The sequence below is a fragment of the Saccostrea cucullata genome, unplaced genomic scaffold (genome assembly GCF_032062105.1).
Source record: "Saccostrea cucullata isolate Sc308-1 unplaced genomic scaffold, CSIRO_AGI_Scuc_v1 ctg603, whole genome shotgun sequence".
NCBI lineage: Eukaryota > Metazoa > Mollusca > Bivalvia > Ostreida > Ostreidae > Saccostrea > Saccostrea cuccullata.
This window is the reverse complement of record NW_026921972.1, coordinates 159,902-173,221: the sequence shown is the minus strand read 5'-3', so window position 1 is coordinate 173,221 and position 13,320 is coordinate 159,902. Positions and strand designations below refer to the sequence as shown.

Sequence of the window (13,320 nt, the reverse complement as noted above, 5' to 3'; positions counted from 1 at the left end):
TTTAATTTAGAACAGGAAAATGAATAAAGATAATCATAAATCGAAGGAAATATTAATGCCTTAATTGCTTAATCGCTAACGTTAATTAATTAATTTATTTAAAAAAAACAACAAACTTTCACGTGTAGAGATTATTGTAGGAAAAACATAAAATATGCCACCACGGAAATATCGGAAGACGAATAGTCCGTATGCCAGACCAGCAGCAGCCACAGCCACATCATCGGCCCCACCCCAAACCACTGGTACAGTCACCACACACAGCCATACTCCTATAGAGGTCGTGACAACGCCATCACCGGCACCAGTGCCCCCACCGGAAGCAAACAGGATCACAGAACAGCCTGTTCAAGATACTGTAGGTACAAGTACTACTGATGAAAGTATCAACTCGTACACTGACCCTAAAAACACTTCGGTTCACTATACATCATTTGATCAGGTAGTTGACACCATTGGCAGGGTGGGAAAGGGTGCTTGGCTAGGAAAAATGGATATAAAAAGCGCTTTTCGTCTGCTTAGGGTGGGGAAAGAAGACTTTCACTTGTTAGGGTTTTATTTTCAGGGTAACTACTTTGTAGATAAGTGCCTCCCATTTGGTTGTTCAATCTCTTGCAGCATTTTTGAGAAATTAACAACCTTCTTGGAATGAGCAGTTAGGGTTAGGACAGGGGTCAATACAATACATCATTACCTTGACGATTTTATCTTCATAGGGGTCAGCAACTCTAACCAGTGTTCTCAATTCATGAGAACCTTTAAGGAATTATGTGAAGAATTAGGTATCCCTCTTAATAATGATAAAACAGAAGGCCCTTGTACTGCCCTTACCTATCTCGGATTGGTCATTGACACTGTATCACAAACAATTAAAATCCCCAATGAAACGCTGGAGGAATTACAAGTATTGCTGAAAGACATCATGAAAAGGGAGAAAATCACACTGAAACAAATGCAGTCAATGGTAGGTAAATTACATTTTGTCAGCAAAACAATTAGAGGAAGTAGGGCATTCAATAAGCGATTTTATAACGCAATGATAGGGATAAAAAAAAACCCATCACTATATTCGCATTACATCTGCCGTTAAACAAGACCTTCAAGTTTGGCTTAGCTTTCTTGAAAATTTTAATGGGTCAACATACTTTCAACAAAACCATTGGGACTTGGATTCCAGCTTACACTTGTACACAGATAGTGCAGGAAATGCAGATCTGGGCTGTGGGGCCATATAAGGAAAAAAATGGGCATTCCTTAAATGGCCTCCAGGGTGGAAAAACATGAACATTATGTCAGACATAATATTTTTGGAACTAGTACCAATAGTTTTGTCAATAATGTGCTGGAAAAACCAGTTGCGGAATAAAAAAATCATACTCCATATAGACAACATGGCATTAGTTAATGTAATAAATAACCAATCATCTAGGTCAGATAGAGTAATGTCACTTCTTCGCCCCATGATATTGGCTCTGATGGAAAATAACATATCATTTAGAGCACAACACATTGAGGGTAAAAACAATAATGCCGCAGATGCAGTGGCCTCGTTTTCATCAAGAAATGCCGGACGCCGAAGTCAACCCAGTCCCAATACCACCCGAATTCCTCAAATTACTTTGGACATTGAAGTAGATCACCTTTTAAAGTCTTCTCTGGCATCTAACACGAGTCAGGCCCATGCCGTAGGGCACAAAGCATTCGAAACATTCTGTAACAGTCAGGGGATTACTCAAGTCTGGCCACCAGACTTGCAGCATATTATCAGGTTTTTAGGTTATTTGTCAGTTAAAGGGTACTCATCATCCACAGCTCGCAATTACATATCGGCAATAAGTTTCAAATGTAAAACCCAGTTTTTCGTAGACCCATCCAAAGCATACATAGTCTCTAAACTACTAGAAGGTTTTAGGAGAACACAGCCCACTTCAGATCAACGCAGGCCAATTACAACAGAAATTTTGAATAATATTATCCCGAGCTTACAAACAATTTATAATAGTAAGTACGAAGCTTGTCTTTTTGCTGCAGCATGTTCTCTTGCATATTACGCTCTACTAAGGGTTGGAGAATTCTCATTAACAAAGGGTAACACAACAGCCTCCCTCTTGGCAATTACTGACATAAATATTTCTCAAAACATGTTGGAAATTACTGTTCGTTCCTCAAAAACTTATCAATATGCAAAGGGCTACGTGGACAATACTAGCAACTCAGGGTGTTTCCTGTCCAGTTAAGAGAATCCAGGAAAGTGTTGAAATTCTATGAGTTTTTGGGTCCGCGGTGGAATTTTATGCAGTTTGAGTGGTTCTTGCCAACATGGGGGTTTCACTTTACAGTATGAAGTAGTAAGTGCTGATGGTCGTATAAGGGACCCCCCTTGTTGGCGAGATCTTCCGATCTTGTGGCGGAAGAACCACTCAAGTTCCATGCCGGAAATAAAAACTTACGGAAATGTAGCATTGCATATTGTGGGGGATGCTGACACACATGCGAATCAACCCGGTGCTGTTGGCGTCCCTTCATAATTGATTGTAAACATGTTGTCATTGAAAAATACAATTGTTGATTTTGATGTTGATGAAAGACAAACTGAAAGTCATTGAAATATTGACAATTTGATGTTGATGTTGATAATACAATGAAGTTGTTGATAATGTTGAAATGTTGATCTAACGTTGATTGTTGATGTAATTTGTCATTAATGTCTCATAAAATGTAAATATGTTGTGTGCTTGGGGCTTGCTCTTGCTAACTGGCATCCCCTTGCAGTTGTATGTTGTTTCAATTATAATTAATGTACTTATTTCCACCGCGGCCAAAAATTTGCCACAAGTAAACTTTAAATTTTTAATTTGTTGTGTCATCTTTGCATACAAGTTCTGCGATAATTCTGCATATCCCAGCGCAGTCTGCTGGATATGCGCCGTTATCGCAGGCGCAGTTATTATTTAACCTTTCATTGCGAAATTGCAAACCTTAGTTTTTTCGGAAGAGTTATCGACCTTTTACATCATGACGAAGCGAGGCTGAGACGTAGGAACACAACAAGAAATCCCTCCCACCCTACCCATTCTGCATACGTTTAAACCTGTTGATTGAAATGTTTTACTGCCAGGTACTTTATATTTTGTAGCACTGGTGAATTCCTTTTGGTCAACAACACAACTACCTCTATTGTCGGGTTGGAAAGCCCAGGAGTTGATTTCCTTTCTGAATGGGTGCTGCGGAAGAACCACTGAAGTTCAATGCCGGAAATAAAAACTTACGGAAATGTAGCATTGCATATTGTGGGGGATGCTGACACACATGCGAATCAACCCGGTGCTGTTGGCATCCCTTCATAATTGATTGTAAACATGTTGTCATTGAAAAATACAGTTGTTGATTTTGATGTTGATGAAAGACAAATTGAAAGTCATTGAAATATTGACAATTTGATGTTGATGTTGATAATACAATGAAGTTGTTGATAATGTTGAAATGTTGATCTAACGTTGATTGTTGATGTAATTTGTCATTAATATCTCATAAAATGTAAATATGTTGTGTGCTTGGGACTTACTCTTGCTAACTGGCATCCCCTTGCAGTTATATGTTGTTTCAATTATAATTAATGTACTTATTTCCACCGCGGCCAAAAATTTGCCACAAGTAAACTTTAAACTTTTAATTTGTTGTGTCATATTTGCATACAAGTTCTGCGATAAATAAATATATGCACTGTTAGGTGCATGTCTAAGTATTTGTCTCTTGTGGATAAAAATCAAAGGACCATTGGTTTGTCATTATGGATGAAAGCCTATTATCCAGTATCAGTTTAATATTCTAAAAAAAGTTATAGGGATAGGGGAAAATTTAAAACACATTCCTTTAGAATAGGGCCAGCCACTGCTCATATGAATTGGGTTGTTCTTTAGAAATAATGGGGGGGGGGGGGGCGCAGGTAGATGAAAATCTCAAGGGTACAAGGGGTATACTTCCGGATAAAGTTAGAATCAGTCCATCTGGAAGGGAATAAGTAGGGAAGTTCAGTATCATAGGCGTCGGAACCGGGGGAGGGGGGGCTTAGCCCCCCCCCCCACTTTTTTTTCCAAATATATACTTGGTATAGACAATGAACATATCTTCGGAGGTTTAGGCCCCCCACTTTCCACAGATATGTCTTAGTATAGGGTAAAAATGGGGAAAGTGGTGGTGTTTGGAAAAAAGTGTTGGTACTGAAGTTCGAACCTACACCCCCCCCCCCCCCTCCACGAAATAGGATTTTCATGTTAGGGAAATGGACATTTTTTCTTTCTTTTCTTTTTTGCTTGACAGGTTTTTTGAAGGTACAAATTTTTTTTTAGACATAGCCCCCCCCCCCTTTCAATTTGCTTCCGACGCCAATGAGTATTGTCGTGGGTCAGTTGACTTGGTGCTCCCTTGTGGGGTGACTGCAAACGTTTACTCGTTTGCAGCCATTTGGCGTTTACGCACACTAAAATCAGCTGATATGTTAACTAAGTACTGTTAATGGGAAATAATTGTTGACTAATGGCTGACACTGATCGAGTGAAAATGTTGTGTTGATGGGAACTGCATTGCTGTGTTACTGGGTTTGATAAATTGGAGAAAAACTGCATTTTGTATTAAATAATTATTTGCAGATTGTGTATGTAAACAGGGGTCTTTATACTTAGTATATAGGTCCCTGATGTAAATTAGTAAAGATTAACTAAATAACCGTCCGCGGATTACCCGAGGTGGTTAATTTGTTTATATTTGCTGAATTTCATTGATGATTGATTGATTTGTTGTTGATGCTGAAGTGGGTCTGCCAATGTTGTGTTGATTTGTGTTGCGACCCACGAATAATGCCACGACAATACTCACCACATACAAATAAATAATTATTAACTTTTGATGGTGTTGAATTTTCTCTATATGAATAAATAGAAGTATATAGAAGTCTGAAAAGTGAATTGAAAATCTCCATGTAATTTCACTTAAAAGAATTATTATTTTGCTTCTTTATGTAAAATAAGAAATAGTTTTCAGGCAGTTTTCAGGCAGTTTACTTTGAAGAACTCATGTTGGAACTCCAGAACCAAAAGGATTTACACATATACCCATCAAAAATGTCTACTGGTGCATTGGCAAAGGAAAATTTAAAAGGATGGATTCTCACTTTAAAAAGTCTTATGTATTAAATTTCCTGTTTTAAAACATTCCTCTTAAATAATTAGATTAGAAAAAAATGTATTATTTTCTGAAATTCTAGTTTTGCTATGATGATTGTGTGCATTTGCATAAACTGATAATCCCGCCTTTATCTTCAATTTTTATTGATGTATTTTTACCTAATCCTTCCTAGGGACAAGATAAATTTCTTTCCCACAAAACGTTACGGTTTCTGACCTGTTTTAACGTATTCTGATATCATTATTTACTTTACAAGGTGACGACATAGCTAAAATAGAAGATGATACGATTAAAAAGTCACAATGATCTAGTTAGTAAATCCCTACATTAATTTAATGCTTCAATTATTTTAAGAATATTACATTTGTGGCATGCAACTTTATGCACTGTAGTGTGTAGGAATACTGGTGAGGATAATGTTTCATTTTCGGAAAAGTACATCATCATCTGTTGACAAAGGCTGGGCATGGGTTGTCCTGTTTGGTAAGTCTTTAAACAAAATTTAAAAAAAAATTTTATCAAGGATTGTACTTGGTTTAGTGTAAAGCCAACGGTACTTAAAGAAGACAAATGTGCAAAAGATATAGGGGAAAATACTAGTAGTACATACAGTGTATTAATACTGATAAGATATATAAGATAGAGATCGATTGTTTCAGATAAATATGTAAATATGTCAAATCATTATTAACAATTTATTAAGAATGATAATTTTAAACTTAATAATTTTAGCATATCACGTTTTATTGCGTCATGATATAAAACTGATATTCGACACAAAGTCTATTAAAATCGTGTAAGATTATCTTAAAGAATTTTGGGGATTGAAAAATGGGAATGTGAAATAAACATCCCTGATTGTATACATGAGTATTGAACTAAAAAGGTTTAACTGTAACAGAGTCAGCTCTACAATGCAAGTTAATAGGTAATACAGTTACCAGTACCCCTGAATGGAGAAACGACGCCGATGACGTCATGGAGCAAATCTTGTGCGCTAAGATAGATCAACTCAAAGATATGAAAGATCTTCTTACATCCTCCAGACCCGATACAACGTTTTCCCCTTTCTGTTTACGACCTATACTGGGGTACCGGTTTGGATTCCTTGAAAACAATAAATTTTATATGATTGGTTAAATGATAGTAATTGTGATATTGCTTTTTTTACAAGAAACTCATTTTGTACTTGAGAGAGAATATATGTATAACTCAAGATGGAATGGTACATCCTTTCACTGTTTTTCCGCATCATCACAAAGCAAATGTGTTTCAATTTTAATTAATGAAAAATTTCATTTTAAACTCATAAATCAGCATAAATCAGCAGACGGTAGAATGATATTGTTAAACATTGAACACGATAGTAGAATTATTACAATTGTAAATATATATACAACGAATACCAAAAATTGTAGGGTTGACTTTTGTTAGGAAAATGTCTTAGGTGGATTTCAAAATACTGTATGAATGACGAAAATATTATTCTACTGGGCGATTTTAATTGTGATATTTTAAAAGATAACGACAGAAGTTCAAACATTTTGAAAATTTACATTTTCATTTTGATCCTGTTGATTTAAGGAAAACTTTAAAAACAGATAAAAATGGTTATACTTGGTGTGACGGAAGGAACACTCCAAAAAGCAGAATAAACTTTGTATTTTTTAACAAAAAATTTTGTTACAAGCCAGAAAATATCTATTTGCGTAGGCCACCATCAGTCTCAAATGCAAGTATGAGTGATCATATTGCTATTATATTTAAATGTGAAAATTCATCGAATAGTAGGAGAAAGGGATATTGGAAATTAAATACATTTGTGCTTCTTGCATCAAGCTATTGCGAAACGATAAATTCTTTTTTAACGAACTTACCAGATGATATTAAACTAGAAGAAAATCCGAAAATTAAGCGGGAACTGATTAAATTAAAAATAAAACATCTCAGCTTAAAATTTTGCAAGGAAAAAAGTAGAAACACACAAAAAAAAAACTAAAAATAGAAAACGAACTTGAACAAATAGAGAATCAACATTATTTAAATATCAACTTGTTACATAAAAAAGAATTAGAAAATGAACTCGATAAACTATATGAAAACAAGGAAAAGGAGCACAAATAAGATCAAGAGCTAAATGGATAGATGAAGGAGAAAAAAATTCATCTTACTTCTTAAGACTTGAAAATAAGCATCAGTCTAAAAACGTTATTAATAAAATAACATCTGCAGGTACGACTTTTGTAAAAATAAAATGAAATCTTAAACCAGTTGTGTAATTTTTATGAAAATTTATACTCTTCAAACGATGTACCAAATGAAAGTATCAAGGCATATCTAGAACAACTATATATATTATCTATTTTGTCAGAAAAAAGATAAAAAAAAAAAAAGATTGTGAAAAATTTCCCACTTTGCAAGAATTTTCAGAGGCAGTACTTGGAATGAAAAATAATAAATCACCAGGTCTCGATGGGCTGCCTGTCGAGTTTTATAAAATACTTTGGAAAAACATTCGTTATTTTCTGTTCGAAGCTATATCTGAAATATATATCGATGAAGAGCTGACCTCAACACAGAAATGTTCAGTTCTCTCTCTTATACACAAGAAAGGTGAATTAGATAAGTTAGAAAATTACCCTTGTTTAGGAAGATGTAATTTAGATATCTCTTATTTGTTGAATACAAATATCACCAAAATACAAGACTTCAGAATCAAATGTCTCCCACTGTTTTATAAAGAAGTAATATGTGCATTCAGTGAATGTAAACAAATCAATCAGGAAAAATTCCAGCTACAGAGTAAATGGTTTAACAAAACCATAACTTATAAAGAAAACCCACTGTTTCTTTCAAACTGGATCAAAAGTGGTTTTGAATATGTTAATGATCTCTTTAATGAACAAGGGTTTAAAACAATAAATGAAATTGAAGAAAAATTAACGTGTTCCCAAAAATACCTTTGTGAGTACTTGATTGTGAAAAGTGCATTTAAAACATATCCCAAAAATAAACCTACAATGTAAAGCAAATAAATGTAATCCACACTTCGCTTCAACTTTCAAGAATATTTTGAACAAGCTGAGGGCAAAAGATCTAAATTCTTCTACAATATTGTGTTACCCAAACCTTAAAAAAAACCTATAATGGAAACATTTTGGGCTGAGATATTTAACATTGATGATTTCCACTTATGGGAGAACATTTACATGGAAAAAGTCAAAGAAATATTTGATAGGAATGTGTCAGAGTTTAATTTTAAATTAATGCATAACTTACCGGCCTGTAATAAGTATGTTAGTAAATGGAAAAAAGACTTAAGTGTAAACTGTTCGATTTGTAATGTAGAGGAGGACATAAAGCACCTTATTTTTGATTGTAGTATAGTAAAACCCATGAGTAAAATAACATTGCTTTTAAACATAGATGTGTCATGGAAAATTATTGTCATTGGTTTTCCAACATATTGTAATAAAAATACTTTCATTTTAAACAATACAAAATATAATATGTTGACGGTGCGACCGTTAGAGCGAGCGCAAACTCTTCTTTTGTTTTCATTTAGATCGGGCTCGTCAAACCGCACGTGACATTTGGTGCGTCTAGACTCTGACGTCACATGACGTCGTATGTACGTTGCAATACCAAGAAAAAAACCTGAACAGTGCTGAAAGTTAATGAAGAACGTTTCGTTTACTATTTATCTTCAATATGTTACCATGAAATTAAGGCGAGTAAACTTTTAGTTGAAAATTTGCCGTGATTCTCGCGAGAACGTAGCTAAAACAAGTGATGCATTGGGGGTCCAAATTACTGCGTCAAAAAGTTCTATCGAATCAATGTGCAGTAGTCCGACTTTTCTCTTCGCACAGGTGTTGCTTTAAGAGCTCGCAGTGAAGAGCTTCGCTTCGCACGCTCGCTGCGCTCGCTATGAATATTAAATGAAATGTAGACTTTTTGAATGAGAGTGCGACTAATGAGAGTTTATTGTATTTCTTAAAAAATGCACTTACTCAGTTCTATTTCATAACAAAATTATCAAAAACTATTGAATGTGATTTCAATATCATCAAGGAACTGTCAGAAACATTATGAAATTATATATTATATATTTATCCAAAGGTGACCTAGCCTTTGGGGTATACTTTCGTAGGGGGAAATGTCGACTCTTGTGCGTCGGTGTCCCCCTGCGAATATCTCTTATGAAATTGACTTTGTTTTTTTTTCTTAATGCTAAATATATAATGAAAATGTTATATAAAGTACATTTATGTGGAATATTATGTTATTTATCTATACATATAACTGTATTTTTTCAATGGTTCTATTTTATGTATATCAAATATTAAATGTACTAATTCTTTCTGATTCAGGGAGCTCCTGGCACCCCAGGTGAAGATATATTTATGAGGGCCTCTCTGAGGAGGTATTACCTCCACTTTTTTGTTTATATACTATTGAAATAAAATTGTGAAATTTAAAAAAAAAACTGTAATAGAGTTGTCATTATCACAATCTAATACTAGTAATTTATATAGAAAGGTATTCTTTGTAGCCATAATTTATTCAAACAAAAAATAATTGATATACAAATCTTTCTAACTTGAATTTTCGTTTTGATTAAAATAAATATTGATTTTAAAATTCTTACAGGGTGTTTCATGGAGTATTTAATAATACTTGGGATGTTCAAGTCCTTTGGGTTATTTTTTGTGGAATATCAGAAGAAATTTTCGGCAACATCGTCAGTGATTTCTATGGTTCTATCTGTTCAAACAATTATAGCAAGTGTTCTATGTAAGTATCTTCATTAATTATTTCTCCCTGATCATATTTGTAATTAAATTATGGCTTAAAGCTCTTTTTCAGTATTGAAAATTAATTCCATCCGATCAACAGGTTTGAGGTTTGTAGACGTATCTTTTTACAATATTCAACAGGAATAAGATTTTTAAATGTTTTTATTAAAATTGTTCGAATTTCTTATATCTATGTTTTAGCTATTCTCGTCATGGGAATCGGAACACGGTTCTTTGGTGAGCGGTCTTTGATAATCGGTGGTGCATTGTTTGGGCTAGGCTCCAGCCTAGGTAACGCATTTGCCCCTCAGTCTTCAGTCTTGTTCTTCACCCAAAGTACTTTATTTGGTGAGTTTCTCATTCACATCTCGTACTTCAAAATTGATTTTTACACCAAAATTCAAGAAAAAATTGTTAAATAAGGATCTTTTTTTTAGCTTTAACTTCGGTTACAGCACATACGCCCTCCACCTTGATCCTTGGAAAATATTTTGAGAAACGCAGAGGGATGGCTAATGCGATTGCAAATGTCGGTGGAAGCATCGGCGGATTGGCTTTACCCCCTTTGTTTGCTTACTTGTTTGAAGTATATGGCCTGCAAGGGGCGCTCATCATAGCTGGAGGAATTTTTCTTCATTTCATTCCCATTGGGATGTTGATGAGGCCGATTGAAAGAAAGGCAAATGCAGTTCCAGACATAGATGAAAAAGACGTTGACCACGATAAAATGGTTAATGGACTTTCTGATAAAAAGTTTTCTTCAAATGATAGAATAAAAGATGAAATTGAAAATGAAGTGGGAGAAAAACTAATTGCAAAACGTTTTGATGGCAGTGGGAACTCACAGCAAAGTATAAGTAGCTCTAAAGATGACAGAAACATACAAGTAAAGCCCTCTGAACTGATGGGAAGTTTAGCTAACATTTCAGTGACAATTTCCATGGAAGGAATAAATATAGCTAATTCAAAATTGGAAATTGACAAGGACCTTGATCAAGGTGAAAGAAGCAAAAACTGTTGTATGCAATTTTTATTTACTTTATTTGACTTTTCCTTATTTAAAAATGGTCAGTTTATCCTCTTAATGTCTTCTTCACTTCTCGTCTGTGCAGCCTGCAGTATTCCTATAACTTATATTCCACCTTTTGCTAAGGATCAAGGATTACAAACAGAATTGATTGGAATCCTCGTAACCATTTCAGCTGCAAGTGACCTAGTGGGCCGATTTTTATTTGTATTTATTGCCGATAACAAGAAAATTGAAAGGCGTCATATGATGACAATTGCGATGATCGCCAATGGAGCTACATGCTTCATGGCATTTTTTTCTACAAATTTTACATATCTAGCGATTTTTGGCATCCTTCAAGCTATGTTTGGAGGCGTTTACTTTTCTATGATTAATGTCCTGATAGTTGATTTTATTGGGTTGGAGAAACTGAACTACGGAATAGCATTTGCTGCGGTGACGAGAGGAATATCCATAGCTGTGACTTCAATGGCTGTAGGTAAGACACAGAAAAGTAATAGAATTTACTTAAGAATGCACTACAATGAGAAATACAATATGAAATACAAGAATATAAATTTATAATTTTTGGTTTTTGTTTATCAGATTTTATTAAGGTCTTCCGTTTCCAACGGAAGACCTTCTACTGATTCTGATGATTAAGATTATTCTTATTATTCTTTTTTTTTCCTTTTCCTAGACGCCAACTTTGAGGCTTAATATTTCACTCATTTCTCAATGGATTTTGATCAAATTTTCGGAGTTTATAGACGTTACTAAACTCTATCAGAATTTTGTCTAGCATTCCAAAAATTCACTTCCGGTTTTGAGTTATTTCCCTTTAAACGAAAATTTATAGGCTTTCATTTCCAGACAAAGGCTTGGAGATGGCAAAAGCTGGAGCAAAAATTTTACTGATTTTACACAATAGAAGGATTGAAGTTGCGCATAGCGGTTTTTATTTTTCGATTCCACTATTCAAAACGGTGCTATATAGGGGTCAAAAATTAGAACGCCTAAAAGAGCGAAAATTTACACATATTTTGCTTTTTATCTTCTAAACTAAAAATATTTTGTTAAAACATATAGAACAAAATTTGTGCATTTCTTTCAAATGATATCTCGAAGAAAGGGCTGACCCCTAAATTAAGGGAGCTAGAGGGGCCAAAATTTTTTCCATATATCTCAAAAAGTATTGAGAATTTGTAATACGTCCAAGAAGCAAAGTTGTTCAAAATGTCAAGCTTAATCTATTGAAGTCGTCAAAATGCGTCCGGTGACGTCCCTTCCGGTCAAACCGGAAGTACAGAAAATGTATTTTTGCCGTTCTTAACAAGTTTTTGGGTAACATATGTCACTGGAAGCATAAAACTTAATTTTCCGTCCGTCGACATCACTTCAGGTCAAACAGGAAATAGCCAAAAATAGCTTATTTTTTATGGTTTTGATGCAAAATTGAAATAATAAAGTGACTGGAGACGACTTAGCTCATTGTTTTCTTTTGTTGACGTCACTTCCGGTCAAAACAGGACGGAAGACTTACTCGCTGCTTTGCAACGAGCTTTGCTCTAGTTTTATGTATAATTGTTAAGCTTTTTCGCTGGTGCAAGATATATTAATTTTAATAAAAAAAGCATGGCATTTTACGAAGTACAGGTAGTTTTTTATTTTTAAATATGATTGAGAGGTAAATATTTTAATACACTGAATAGACAGACTTTAACATTCTGTTTCAGGTATTTTACGAGACTCCACTGGAAGTTATGTTTCAGGATTTTCTTTGATGGGAGTATGCTCAATTGTTGGGGGAATGATTCTACTTTTCAAGCCTTGTGTTTCAAGATGACAATATGGATGAATATTTTCATACGATAGGCGAATATCTCTATGGTGTGAATGTGTTTGATTTTAGATACCAGAAGTATATGTCACCAAACAAAAAATTGATGTTCTTAACCTGTATACAATGAACAGTACAATAAATGCTATTGCAGCACATGCATTTTACTCTCAAATTGCTTATTTACAGTATCTGAAAGTATTGACTTCCTGTATTTTTTTTTAAATGCCTGATATAAGGAATTATTTCCAGTGAAAATAAAAATATAACTACCCACACACGCTTTTTCTTCAATCAACACTGTAGTCTATTATATAACGCAAATAATAATGTTCAACAGTAGGAAGAAAAAGCAACCAGTCTCTTCATATTTCTTAGAATAAGCCGGGATGAAGAAAAGGCAATCCATTAAGTTTTTCTTAGAATAGCCTCTTTAGATATAATAGAAGTCTGAAAAGTGAATTGTAAATCTCCATGTATTTAACTAA

General features: G+C 34.3%; 1 protein-coding gene across 1 annotated transcript; it reads left to right on the top strand.

Moving 5' to 3' along the window:
• The first annotated feature begins 5,566 nt into the window (after positions 1-5,566).
• LOC134260991 (monocarboxylate transporter 12-B-like) lies at positions 5,567-13,318 on the top strand. The gene is made up of 5 exons (XM_062743487.1): positions 5,567-5,667; positions 9,838-9,981; positions 10,185-10,331; positions 10,421-11,491; positions 12,729-13,318. The coding sequence occupies exons 1-5, from the start codon at positions 5,601-5,603 to the stop codon at positions 12,836-12,838; spliced, it is 1,539 nt and encodes a 512-aa protein (XP_062599471.1). The 5' UTR covers positions 5,567-5,600; the 3' UTR covers positions 12,839-13,318.
• The last annotated feature ends 2 nt before the right edge of the window (positions 13,319-13,320 follow it).